At 41.8% G+C, this 13,904-nt stretch overlaps 1 protein-coding gene across 1 annotated transcript in view; it reads left to right on the top strand.

Moving 5' to 3' along the window:
• PALMD (palmdelphin) overlaps nt 1-13,904 on the top strand; it is a 49,135-nt gene that overhangs the window by 19,193 nt on the left and 16,038 nt on the right. Inside the window, exon 3 of the mRNA XM_084756352.1 lies at nt 1,240-1,364. Within this exon, the coding sequence (XP_084612478.1) occupies nt 1,240-1,364 (125 nt within the window). The remainder of the gene's footprint in view (nt 1-1,239; nt 1,365-13,904) is intronic.

Raw genomic sequence — 13,904 nt, 5'->3', positions numbered from 1 at the left:
TTACTGCCGAGCCTGGTGACCTACATTCCGTCCTGGGACCCATAGAGTCGGGGGAGAGAATGCAGGTTGTCCTCTGGCCTCCACATTGCACAAGCACTCAGGGCATCCGTACGACCCCTGTACACAAAAGAAATAAGGAAAATGGAACTTAAAAAGATACCAAGGTGGACTGTGAGAGAGGAAGACAACAGCAGTGACCTCTGACCTCCACACATACCAGCACATATGTGCATGTGTAGTCACCTGTACAGTTATGAACACACACAAACTTGTACACACACACACACACACACACACACACACATACACACACACACACACACACACACACACACACACACACACACACACACACAAGATTTACATGTCTAGAAACTAGCTTCAGAAAAAAAAGCTAGAAGCTTAACAAAAGGAAAACAGCAAATTTATGGAGGCAGGATAACAGGAACGAGTGAGTCCGCTTTACTCTGCCCACTATTGCAAGTCATGAAATCTGAAGGCAACAAGAGACATTTGAACTAGTTGACAGATATAAGAAAGTAAATGCCTTCTTTACTACACGCTAGCTATCCTCAAATTCCATTAGTTAAAAATAAGTTAAAATCTAAGTAATGCTGATGTGTGACAGTTTTCTTGCTGTCTTAAACCCCAGGAATCAAATACAGGCCTATATTATTATTATTAGTATTAGTATTAGTATTAGTATTATTATTATTATTATTATTATTATTATTATTATTATTATTGTTATTATTATTATTTATTGGGTCTGGAGAGGGAACAGTTTTGTAAACACCTAACCATCTATTATAAAGACCTAAATTACCTGGGAAAAGACTCTCTGGCCTCAGAACAGAGTTCTTGTTGTGTGTGATGCTCAGATGAAATGACAGAGAATTCTGAAAGGGTCAACAAAAGCTGATGACGTGGGGCTCTTGCTTCATCTGATGGCCTCTAATCCATGTCCTCTACACCTATCTATAAGCTACAGACATACTTGTTTTGACAGGTTTTTACGTGATCATAGTAGTTCCTTGTAATTATTGCAATACTGATGTGGTCAGGCAACTTACAAAGAAGAGCAAATGCCAGATTTACTGAGCTCAGTCAGTGGGGGGAAAAAATAATAACCCCTCTTTAATATGCCCACTGTTGCCATTTGTAATACTTGTAAGTAACAAGAGATTTGGGGAGTTGTTGGCAAATATAAAAATATATATTTATATTCCCTGACATCAGAAAAAGGCCTTGAGGGAGAAATGGCTCCTGGATGGAATCAGCAGTGGAAAAGAACAGGAAGAGATGAAGAAGCAGAACCAGCAAGATCAACACCAGACCCAGGTTCTAGAGCAAAGCATCCTCAGGTATGGCCTTCATTGGGGTACTGCTCAAATCAATCTCCTGCCTAAATGTAAGCTGGTGGCCAAGAAAAGAATTGGAAAGTTCAAATATAAGACAGGATGCCATGAAAATAGATATCATGGGAGAAAGATGTTGGGGAGGAGGGACCAAAGCTATTTTTAATCTATACACAGACAGTAGATGGCAAGTTTTGTGTGTGTGTGTGTGTGTGTGTGTGTGTGTGTGTGTGCGCGCACGCGCGCGCGCGCGTGTGTGCACACATACATAGGTACACTCACACTTAAATGCCAGATACAGATGTTGGCATGTCTTCCTCAGTTGCTTCTTCCTTCATTTTTTAATTTTTAAATAGTTGTATTAATTTTTTAGAATGTCATACAAAATGCTTTTATTATAATCACTGCCAAGCCCCCCCCCCCAGATAAATAAACCTCTTCCTCTCTACCACCAGAATTTCAGACCCTTTTTTTTTTAAATGAGCCATGTGCTCTCTGATGTGTGCTGCCTGGGTGTGGGGGCCTCCACTGAAGCAAGGTCAGCCTACCAGAAGCTACACCTTTATAGAAAACTTGTTCTCCCTCTCACAGAAACTCCCCAGTTAGGGGGGTATGGGCTCGTGAATCCTTTCCTGTTCTAGATAGAATGCTGACTGTCTTGAAGTTGTGTAGGTCTTGTGCATTAGCTGCTGTGTCCGATACGTCTTGGTCTTTGGCCTGACTAAGGGTGGTAAGGGAATGGAGAAAGGGCAGACACATATACAGAATGTCTGGGGTCAGGTGGGTTATGTGTGCTCTGAAGGAGCTGCACCAACTGCCACAACAGCCTGGAATCTCAGAGGGAGGCGTTAGCTAGTCTAGGTAGGAGGTCTCTGTAGGAAAGCAGTCTCGGGCTGTAAACATCCAGGAAAACATTCTATGTTTTCTTATGTTCACTCCCTGTCAACAGGCCTCTTGACCTATAATTGACTTTATTTAGCTCTTGTTTACAGAAAACTCTTGGGTTAAAGGTGTGTGCCAGGGCTGAGCCACACCACAACTACTTGCTTACAATAAACAGAAAGCTCTTTGGTTAAAGGCTTGTGTTAGGGCTAAGCCATACTACAACAAGAAACAGGTTTTTCCACTTTACAGTCTCAGGGTTCACAATGGGATCAAATATCCTGCAACAGAAAAGCTCTTCCATTCTAAGCCTGACCTGGATGAGCAAGGCTTTACCAATTTTCTATAGGGCTGAGGCATTGGTCCTTGATGTGGCTGTGCCCATGTCAACAGTACACATTCGCTCAGGTCTACCTCTTCTCTTCTACATATTCACTCTGGACTTCCTCAGCTCCCCACAGACAATCACAGCTGCTGTGTGCTCATGAGTGCACTGATCTTGTCATGCCCAAAAGACATTACTTAACTTAAATCCTCACAGATGTCTGGCTCTTAAATCCTTCCATGCTCTCTGTCTTAGTCAATGTTTCTATTGCTGTGATGAAACACCACAACCAAAGCAACTTGGGGAAAAAGGCTTACACTTCTACAACATTGTTCTTCATTGAAAGAAGTTAGGACAGGAACTCAAACAGGGCATGAACATAGAGGCAGGAGCTGATATCAATTGGCTTGGTCCCCATGGCTCGCTCAGCCTGCTTTCTCACACAACCTAGGACCACAAGTCTGGGATGGCATTATCCATAATAGGCTGGGCCCTCCCTCATCAATCACTGATTAAGAAAGTGCCCTACAGGCTTGTCTACAGCTTGATCTTATGAACATATTTTCTTAATTGAGGCTCCCTCATTCCCTCATCTCAGATGACTTTAGCTTGTGTCAAGTAGACATAAAACTATCCGGCACATCTTCTTCCTTGATGGTCCCTGGACCATGGGAAGGGGATGTGATAAAGGTGTGCTGTTTGTGGCTTAGTACTCTATGGACACATACTCTCTGTACTTTGACCAGTTCTGTGTATCTATGTTAATCATTATCTGCTCTACAAAGAAATTTCTCTGATACAGTCTGAGATCTGTACTCATCTACAGGTAGAGAGAGAGACACACATTTTGAAGGCAATTTGATGCTTTGTCAGTTTTAGCAGAATAATAGTAGCTGGTTCAACCCTGAGGCCTGTGATCTCCTCAACCATAGGATACTGGCCAGATTTATAGTACTAAGCATGAGTTTCCCCGTCTTGAACAGGCCTTACCCCTGATGTTTTAAGACAAGCTGTCTCACAGAACTTGGATCTCATGGCATCAGCTGGACTGCTGGCCAACAGGCTGCCTGAATCACAAGTGTATACCATCATGCCCAGCCTTTATATAGATGCTGGGGAGCGAACTCAGGTCTTCATGCTTGTGCAAAAAGCACTTTATCTACTAAGCTCTCTCCTTCATCCCCAAAAGACGGGACTTTCTTGTGGCTTAATCATGACAATAAGTTAAAGCCTGCCCCTCCTTTAAATACTGGGAACTTCCAGGACCTCCCTAAAGTGAGCACTGTGAGGAAGGCCCTGGGCAGGGGTTATTCTGAGTCTTCATCAGGCCTGCCCTGACCGAATTCTCTCAATGCTCACCAGAGAAGACAAACAGCTCTCATTAGTCCTAACATGAACAATTATGGAAATAAAGACTTTTTCTTTCTGATGACTTCCACTGCCCTTGTTCATTTACATGCACCTAGATTTAATAGGTTAGACTGTTGGCTATCCTGACTTACTTAGATGGTCTTAAATGAAGGACTCTTCAAAGATAATGTAGTTGAGACTTTTAGTTTTATTACCCCCAACACTAAGTCGTTTGCTCAGTGTACTTCCAAAGAGTAGATAATAAACATTTTTTTCTAAAAACCAAGACACAGCAAGGACGGACTGCCTCTACAGTTGACCGCTCCAACCCTGACGAGGCCTCCCTTTAGCTCACGCTTGCACCCAGAGTCCATCCAGCTTACACCCATGAATTCTTTCTCTATTCGCCAACAGAGAATGACCCTTATCTCTAATGACTCACAGGCTAATCCCTGCAAACCTCCCCTGCCATGCTGTGGCCTCTGGGCTTCACCTCAGAACCTCCTTTTCAAGCCTTCCCTCACATTGAGCACCTACAGTTCCCTTTGCACCTGGTGATAGCTGAAGTGGCTGTGTGTGTGCAGTCAGGCTCCAGGGACAGGTCCAGGCAGCAATTCTGCGTAATCCCAGAGTATTTACTAGGATCCTCTGATTGCTTTCAGCCTTGCCTGAATGCTCTAGGAAGCACAAAGCTTCTAGCCGCAGTGATAGTGGCTGTCTAGACAGAGCTCCTGGCTGAGCAAGAATTTTAAAGAGACAGGAGATGTTTAATGAGGTATAGAGGATATGCTGTCCCCATTTGGTCTTAATAACCTTTAGAGAAAGACATCCATCACTTTTTGCAGAGAGGTCTTGGGGGAAAAAAAAAAAGCAGCCAGACAGGTATTCCCTCATCTAATGCTGTCATTGCCTACAAAATGTCACACAGCAAGTTTTCGGGACTCAAGAGGTCTCTCATGGAAAGGTATTATCTCTCACAGGAAGTCTTTAGCCATGTTCTATTCCTTTGTTCTTTCTCTAAAGCCCACCCAACTCCCTTTATTCTCTTTACCAAATTGCCCCTCATATGCCCAGTTTCCGGCATTTCACTGTAACTTAATTTTGGACTTTCAGGGTGCTATTAAGCCATCAGGACTCCTTTAATGAGCACCAGGTGAATTTAGTCCACACATGATGATGATGGTGATGATGATGATGATGATGATGATGATGATGATACAGTCATCATTTTTCAAAAAGTGCTCTTTGCAAGTTGTACAAATACAATGAAGTATTTGCCTAAACATGAACTCTTTTAACAGTTACAGCAATCCTAAAAAGAAAACATGGAATAACTCCATGCCGTGGACGAGGGAATGGGCTCAAAGAACGTAAGGGACTCTGTGCCCAGCTGTGGGGCCATGAGGAACAGAGCCGGCTCTCAAGCCAGAGTTCCTCAGCTGGAAATGAATGTTAAGTGCGAATGCTTGGAATGATACAGCTGATACGGGCTAGTGTCTATAATAATCACCAAACAGCTTTCTCAAGGAACTATCCTAAACAGATGCAGTTGCATGAAATTAGTAAATAATCCACATCTTTGTCGGCCTTTAGAGGCATGTTTATCTGATTCAAAAAAAAATGTGCAAGGACAGAATGTTCTGAAACACAATATGAGTGTGAATAATATCTGTGCCTTGCCTGGATTTCAGCAGCCCAAGTGCCCTGCGTTACAAAACCATGTTGTCAAGCAGCTTTACCTGGCTGCTGAATACTTTTTTTTTTCCTCAGCTATTTCTAAAGCTGCTAAATAATCAGGTGCGTGTTTTTTTTTTCATTTTTTTTCTCCTTTATTAATTTATTCTTGTTACTTCTCAATGTATCCTCCCATTCTTCCGTCCCTCCCATTTTCCCCTTATTCCCCACCCCATGACTGTTCCTGAGGGGGATTACCTCCCCCTGTTTATGTTCATAGAGTATCAAGTCTCTTCTTGGTAACCTGCTGTCCTTCCTCTGAGTGTCACCAGGTCTCCCCTTCCAGGGGACATGGTCAAAGGTGAGCAGGTGTGTGTTTTTCAATTCACTCTTCTGCCTAAGTAACTACCACAGTGCTTAAGAAGCTTTTATTACCGATGAAATCAGTAGGTTCCTGCTAGCTCTCCATAGCCAGCCGATGCAATGACACTGAGCGATGCTGGGCCTTCTCTGAGCAGAGAGAGAGAATCCAAGCGCTGCCTGTGACTTATCACTTAGGTGCCTGCTTGGGAGTGACACTTGCTGCTCTGCCAGGCCGCTCAGCACAAGGATAAGAATGAAACAGGGACATCAAAATAGAAATGACGGCATTACCTCAGAGTTCGCAGCAGGGCCAGACCCTGCCTGTGAGGTGTTCATTCCTTCTCTGTTCATGCTTTTGTGACAGCACGCCTTCAGCTTCTAAATCTCCTCTATCACCCACAGACTGGGAGCTTAGCCTGTCTTCTTTCACCTCTCTCAGCCTCAGTTTCCTTGCTTGGAAGTTTAGGGCAATTAGAGCCACCACCGGACTCTTGGGAATACAGTGATTTCCCTGACATATAGTAGGTGATTGGTATACATATATGCACACATATATATGTATATATATATATATATATTCTTCATTGAAGGTATAAACCAAAGGGCTAGGGAGTTGTCTAATGCCGTTTCTGTGCAAATGTGCTAGTTTAATTCCATGACCAAAAGCAACTTGCGGTAGAAAAGGGTCTATTTGCCTTTGAAGTACAGTCCATCACTGGGGAAAGCCAGGGTAGAAATCTGGAAGACTATGGAGGAATGCTGTTTACTATCCTGCTTCCCGTAGCTTGCTCGGCTGCCTTTCTAACAGAACCCAGGTACACTCTCCATTAATTAACAGGGAGTAAAATTCCCCATAGATCAGTCCGATGGAGGAACTTCCTCAGCTGAGGGTCCCCCTTTCCTAGTGTGCCAAGCTTAGCCACCGCAGCAAATGTGATGACCGGAGCTCCAATCCTCAGCCTCCATGTGATAAACCAGGCAAGCAGCCCCTCCCTGTAACCCTAGCAGTAGAGGCTGACGCTGATGGAAATGACGGATAGGGAGGGGCCCTTGCTGGCCGGCCAGCCTAGCAAGGCAGCAAACTCTAGTGTCAGAGACCATGTTTGAAAAAAACTAAAGGAAGATACAGAGAAAAGATCCCAACACCAACCTCTGGCATTCCTAAACACTTATGCATGCGTACATGTGTGCACAAGGATGAGTAAAAGACACAGCTCCACTTAAAGGTTACATGTGAGCGAGGGAGCTCGCATGTATTTCTTCCACAAAGAAGTAGAACATTGCACAAACTAAGTGGGTCTCCATGGTTTCTGTCCCTGAGTCATAATCCTAGCCCAGGAATATATTACTCAGAAAGTATGCTGCCTGGTTCCCTGATTTATACCTGAGGAGATGGTGTTGTGCATAGAAAGCTACATAAGACATCTTCTAAGCTACTTTCCTCACAGTTTTTGGGTTGCCTCTTAAGTGATCCCTGCTTGTCTTGTGACCGCTGAACCATCTACTTCATGATTGTTGACATTGGTGCTCTGACCTCTTGGTTCAGACAGTCATGCGCACAGACAAATGGGCTGCTATAGACACCCTACTCTGACACTTCACTGCTGCCCTGCACCCCACACGTGACAGGAAATCTGGTGCTTCTCACACACACTCAAGAAGTCTGCCAAAGGGGCTGTGTTCCCATCAAGTACTCACTACCATCCTGAGTCCTTTCCTGCAGTTACCCTATAGCTCTCGATGACTGAAATTGTCTTCAATCAAGCTCCTCCCCAGACACTTTTCACTTCTTGGATAGTATCCAAAGACCTCTGACTTTAATTGGCACATGCAGAGTGCCCGAAAGAAATGTCACAAGCATAAAATGTAAAGGGTTAACTGCCAAGGAGAATGATGCAAACACAGCTCATTCCCTTCATGAAGGGTAAGCTAAGCTACTTATGATTAAATGTTCTCTAAGCTTTTTTTCCCACATTCCTAAGGACCCTTCTGACCTTTTGCCTTCTGTTAATAAGCTTTCGTTGATTCCCAAATAGCTAGAAGCTGTTTTCTGCGTACAGTAGAGTTGGGCAAAGGTATGTGTGAAGTCTTGGATTTCTGTGTGACTCTACAACATGAGAAAAAGCCAAGAAATTGGATGTGATAACAGCTGAAGCCATGACTCACAGAACTCAAAAAAAAATCCCTCCACAAAAGGAGGAAGAATACTGGACAATACAGTCCACTCAATACCATATAACAGGAATCTCAGGAATCTATTTGGTTCACTCAGAGGATAGAAGGCAGGATTCAGTTACAAAAGTAAGCCCAAGCTCCTGATGTGAAAATAGAAAGTTCAGTGCTTCTCTGTTGCACAGTGACCTTACTTGCCTAATGGAGGTGCTTGTACCTTCATGGAACTAGGGCCTCAGCAAATAAGCAAGAGATATGGGTGAAAATAGCACATTCTAAATGCCCAGCCTTCCTATTTTGACCCAAACAAGTATATCTAACACCATATATCAGGGACAGAGTCAAGCTGTTCTCTGTGACAACATAGGAGAGAAGAGAAAGAAAAGGAGGGCGAGCAAACCCACCACTTGTCTCTTATTAAAGTTCTGTTGCCTAGGAACACTTAAGAAGTTATTCTGAGGCAATTACATGAGTCAAGATCATTCCAAGCATGTTTTTTCACTTTCCATATTTGTATAATTGGTTTACCAGATTTGTAATAGCTCATCTGCTGTTGTTTTTAATTTCCCAGATAGACTGATTATTTTTAGTTCAGGAGCCTCAGTTTTAACTTAACCAAATAAACTAAGTAAAACTCAAACTTCAAACAAACAAACAAAAAAAAAAAGGAAACAAATATGCACACATAATCCCCTATACACACACTCCTCCGTGTACTAAGAATAGTTCTGAATATATAGGTTAATAGTTTAATAAGAGAAGCAGTTGATAGATGGGTCAGTAGAGAGGTGAATGGATAGATTTAAAAATAGAATCGCGAATAAATTGAATAGTGATGAACTGGAAAAGGGCCTCAAGCTTCTTTCAAAGCCAAAAATACCAATCACACAATTATCTTTGGGTCAAGAGAAAGGTATATGGTAAAAGTGCCCAGGGTTTTGAGTTGTTGCTGGTAGTATGTTTTTCACACTTCACCACTTTACTTTTTTTCTTCCTTCCTTCCTTCCTTCCTTCCTTTCTTCCTTCCTTCCTTTCTTTCTTTCCTTCTTTCTTGTTTGTTTTTTGAGACAGGGTTTCTCTGTGTAATCCTGGCTACCTAGAACTCACGCTGTAGCCCAGGCTGGCCTCGAACTCACAACGATCTGCCTGCCTCTGCCTTCCTGAGTGCTGGGTTCACAGGCATGCTCCGCTCTACTTTCTTTCCCTCTCTTCATTCTCCTTTACTTTTTCAGCCCATCCCCATGCTTTCCTTCCTGTCCATACCTAGCAATCTTATCCCATGTCATCAGAAACAGAGTGAATACTGATCCAGATTAAATACTCACCCCATGGTAGGTTGGCGGGCAGATTAGAGCAACATCTAAGGGTCTTTCCGTGTACACCACCTCAACCCAATGATGCCTTCCTCCCAGGCTCTATTCTATGCCATCCTCTGAAGGCAATCTTAGCCTAGTTTTACACTTAAGGCAGGAAAGAAGAAAACATTGTGGATGTTGTAACAACCAGGCTTTGAGAAGGCTGACTGTGAACTCACACGTTCTTGACTCATTTCTCTGAATTTCCCGTCCAGTCTTCTGAAAGTGAGTCCAGAGCCAAAGCCCCACTTCCAGAAATGCATACATTTGTATTTGCATCTCTTTAGATCGTTTAACTTTTCAAAATATTTTTACACTTATTTTCTTATCCCAAATGGCATTCCATACCTTTGGCAAAATGTGTAGATCTTTGTCTCAGATGAGATTAAAACGCACACACACACACACAGAGGGGGGGGGGAGAGAGAGAGAGAGAGAGAGAGAGAGAGAGAGAGAGAGAGAGACATAGATCAATCGACTTCAATGATTCACCCTCTAAGTCTTGGTTACAAAAAATAAAATCTTCAAAAGCAGAGGAAGGGTCTGTGTTGCCAGGAAGAGTAAAACTTTTCTCTTTCCAGGGAACATTTACCAACTCAAGATGAATCACACCCACCCCTTATAAGGCATTCTTTGTCTGCCATCAGACAAGTACTGCTGAGTCTCTTTGGACCACCCACAGTGAACTGCCGCCCTCCCCCCTTTGGTTATCAGATGTTATATTAGGATTGGAATTTACGGTTGTTGGTCTTCAAATAATAAAGCCCTCTTCTTGAAATCAGTAAGAACAATTAACACTAATTAGCAAAGTAAAACTGAAGTGCATAGAAAATATAGAAGCTACTCTGTAACACTATTAGAGACAAATGTTAAGAGTTACAAGGCTCAGAGCCAGTGGCCATTTCTGAATGAAGAAAGTCAATGGCTGTATAAATCCCTCAATAGCCTTTTCCAGGCATCGAATAGTTTCAAATGGCTTGTTTACTAGAAATACTTTTCTCCCCCACCCTACCACACCTTTTTTTTTTCTTGTCTTTTTTTTTTTTTTTTTTTTTTTTTTTTTAGTTATTGCTGGAACTTACTGTGTAAACCATGGTGGACTTGAAATCTCAGAGACCAACCCACCTCTGTTGCCCTAGGGCTTGGTTAAAGGCCACCAAGCCTGACCCCCAGATTTTTAACAATTAGGGGAGAAAAGGTTAGCTGAATCGTGGCTAGGCAATCTTGAATTAATTTACAGTGTTCTGCCTGCAACAGCACTTTAAAGTCACTTGGAAAACTCAGGACACCTAGGCAAAGATTAAATCGAGTTATTATTACAAATATTTTGCTCTTGTTAAGTGTTTGGCAAATGCTCCTGGATTATCCGCATGCCCTAATTAAAATCTGCACAGTCCACTTCTGTACTGCCACATCATTTGAGAAGTACCAACCTAACCAATTCCCCTTTGCCAGACAAGCTTCCAGTGTGTGTTTATTTGCATTCGTTTGAAAATGACTACCTGCCCGGCATGGTGGTGCATGCCTTTAGTCCCAGCACTCGGGAAGTAGAGGCAGACGGGTCACTGTGAGTTCGAGGGCAGCCTGGTCTAAAAAGCAAGTCCAGGACAGCCAAGGCTGCACAGGGAAACCCTGTCTCAAAAATAAATAAATAGAAAGAAAGAAAGAAAGAAAGAAAGAAAATTATTTCTCTAATAATCTGCACACAGTGCAGATGACTCTCTAAAAGCCAGTTTTTATATTCTTATTTCTTATAAGAAAATGTTTCTTATAGTCTATGTCAAATGAAACTCAATATACAAAACCTTACTCTGATTGAGAAGGCGGGCTTCTCTAGGAACTAACTCTACTCTAATATCACCCGCTGGATAGCAGTGGCCAACCATGGTAGTCTCATCAATCCATCCAACAGTTATGACTATTTCCAGAGTTCTATTAGGAGAGCAGGCTCACACTTGTACAAGCTGTCTGCAGATGATTATAAATTATTTAGCTCTCTTAAACATCTGCTGTTTCCAGTCCTCAAAACACACTGACATTTATTTCCACACCATTGTGTTGCCTCTCAACTTGTAGTCATCTGAAAGCTACAGTGTGTTTTTTTGTTCTATTCTTAAATGCTCAGGATTGGAAAGAACAGATCGAGCTCTTGACAAAATGTGTGTTTGCTGCTATGAGTGTCCTTTTATTCTCTGACCTATAGCTGTGACTGTTACAATGGTAGCTGGGCCTTCAGCAATTCATGGCTTTACCTACATGTCTGTACAATGTACATCATCTTTTTTTATATGCCTTTGTATAAGAAAAGCAAATGAATTTGACATGTAATCACATCTTAGTAAAGATGTTAAACATTTGGTAAAAAGTATTAGCATTTAAATGTTAAAAACAGGGCTGGTCGTGGTGGTGCATGCCTTTAATCTCAACACTCAAGAGGCAAAGGCAGGCAGATTGCTGTGAGTTCAAGGCCAGCCTAGTCTACAAAGGGAGTCCAAGACAGCCAAGGCTACACAGAGAAACCCTGTCTTGAAACCCCCCCCCCAAAAAAAAGTTAAAAAGAAAATATTTTTAAAATCTCTTCTCTTACTCTGGTTTCTCTTCAGATCATATAAATCTTTCACCTTTTAAATCTCTTCTCTGATATGATTATATACATTCAATTTTATTTTTGTTTGCTTCTTTTTGAGATGGGGGAGTCTCACAGTATAGCCCAGGCTGGGCTTAAATTTAAAATAATATTCCTGCTTTTCATCTTGGGTCCTGGGATTACCAGCATGAGCCAGTGTACCTTAATCATAGTCTTAATTTGATTGGGAAAATCTAGTTTTGCATCACAATATCTTTAACCTTTGACCTATTAGTAGTAACCAATGTCTCCAGTGAAGATCAGCCAACTAAGGTTATCAATTGTATGTATACAATAACATCCACTGAGTTTCCAGAGGGATTCCCTCATAAGTTTTTATTTAAAAAAAAAATAGAGAGCACACCTTTAATCCCAGCACCCAGGAAGCAAAGGCAGGCAAATCTCTGAGTTTGAGGCTAGCCTGGTCTACAAAGCCAGTTCCAGGACAGTAAGGACTACACAGAGAAACCCTGTCTGAAAAAAACAAATGTGCATGTGTGTGTGTGTGATCAATTTAAAAATTGTTCTTTTTCCATCAGAAATTTTAACCATTTAATATTGATGTGCTGTTAATTTTTTCTAATTAAAAAATAGCTAAGCAAATATATATGAGCTGCCCATATAAACCATCACTAACAGAAAGGTCTTGGGTTCTTTTCCTGCGAGTTCATTACCCCCAAATTCAAAATACTAGTGAAGAATTCTTCAGCTCAATGACTGAAACTAATAATCTGCCACATCTTGATTTCTCACCCATGAAGTTACGCAGTGGTTAGTACACTAGCTCTCTTGATGTAAAGGAGTCTGGTTAAATGCTGTTTAGTGTGAAATAAAAAGTCTCATTTATCTCACACTGAAAAATCTTAACTGTTAGACATTCACAAAGAGTGTTGAGAACACCAGTGTTCTGAAAGCCTGGAGAGCGCCTGCTCCTTTCCATTTGTTCCTTTGTATATGCTTGGCAGTGTACTCAAAACCAGCTCACCACACATTTCAGGTTATGCAGGAGAGATAAATGGAGTGCAAGCTGCTCTATTTTAGCAAAATGATCCAAAAACTATAGCCATTTGCTAGTATCCTACTAGACAAAAATAAATAAATAAATAAACAAACAAACATTTTTAAAAATGAGTCATGGACACCATCTAAAGACACAAGAGAAAGGGACATCTGGTCTACTTCCAGATATCTACACCATGCATACCTCCAGATAACCACGGAGGCATATGAAACTCGGGGAAATGTATTGCTAAAAAAGAAAAAAACGAATGGATTTGGGCCAGCAGTAATAACATTATCAGAATAGATTCAAGCCAGGCATACTGGTGCACATCTGTAATCCTCATACTGGAAAATGGAAGTAAGAGGATTGTAGAAAGTTCAAGGCCAGCTTGGTCTATGTGAAAGTTCATAAAATTAAAGAAAGAAAGAAAGAAAGAAAGAAAGAAAGAAAGAAAGAAAGAAAGTTCAGGCCAGGCAGAGCTGCATGGTAAGACCGCATCTCAAAAAAAGGAAAAAGAAAAGTTTGACTAGGGTGATCTTTGTGCCAAATTTCATTAAAAGACTCCATCATAAATATTAGGGCAAAACTGGGGACATACTATGCTTTTCTGCTAGAACAGTGCTTCTCAGGGACAAGGCTTAAGATGGAGGTCTTCCTTAGTAAGGACAAGTTACTCTTTTTACTTCCTCAGTCAGCTGAGAAGGGGTGGGCCATCTGTGACAATCCCTGTAAGAGAGATAGTGTGGGTAGCTGGGGCTACCTCACTCCTCACTTTGTTACCATGAACAATAACACA

Source organism: Acomys minous (assembly GCF_964271855.1).
Source record: "Acomys minous genome assembly, chromosome: 14".
NCBI lineage: Eukaryota > Metazoa > Chordata > Mammalia > Rodentia > Muridae > Acomys > Acomys minous.
This window is presented reverse-complemented; position numbering and strand designations above follow the sequence as displayed.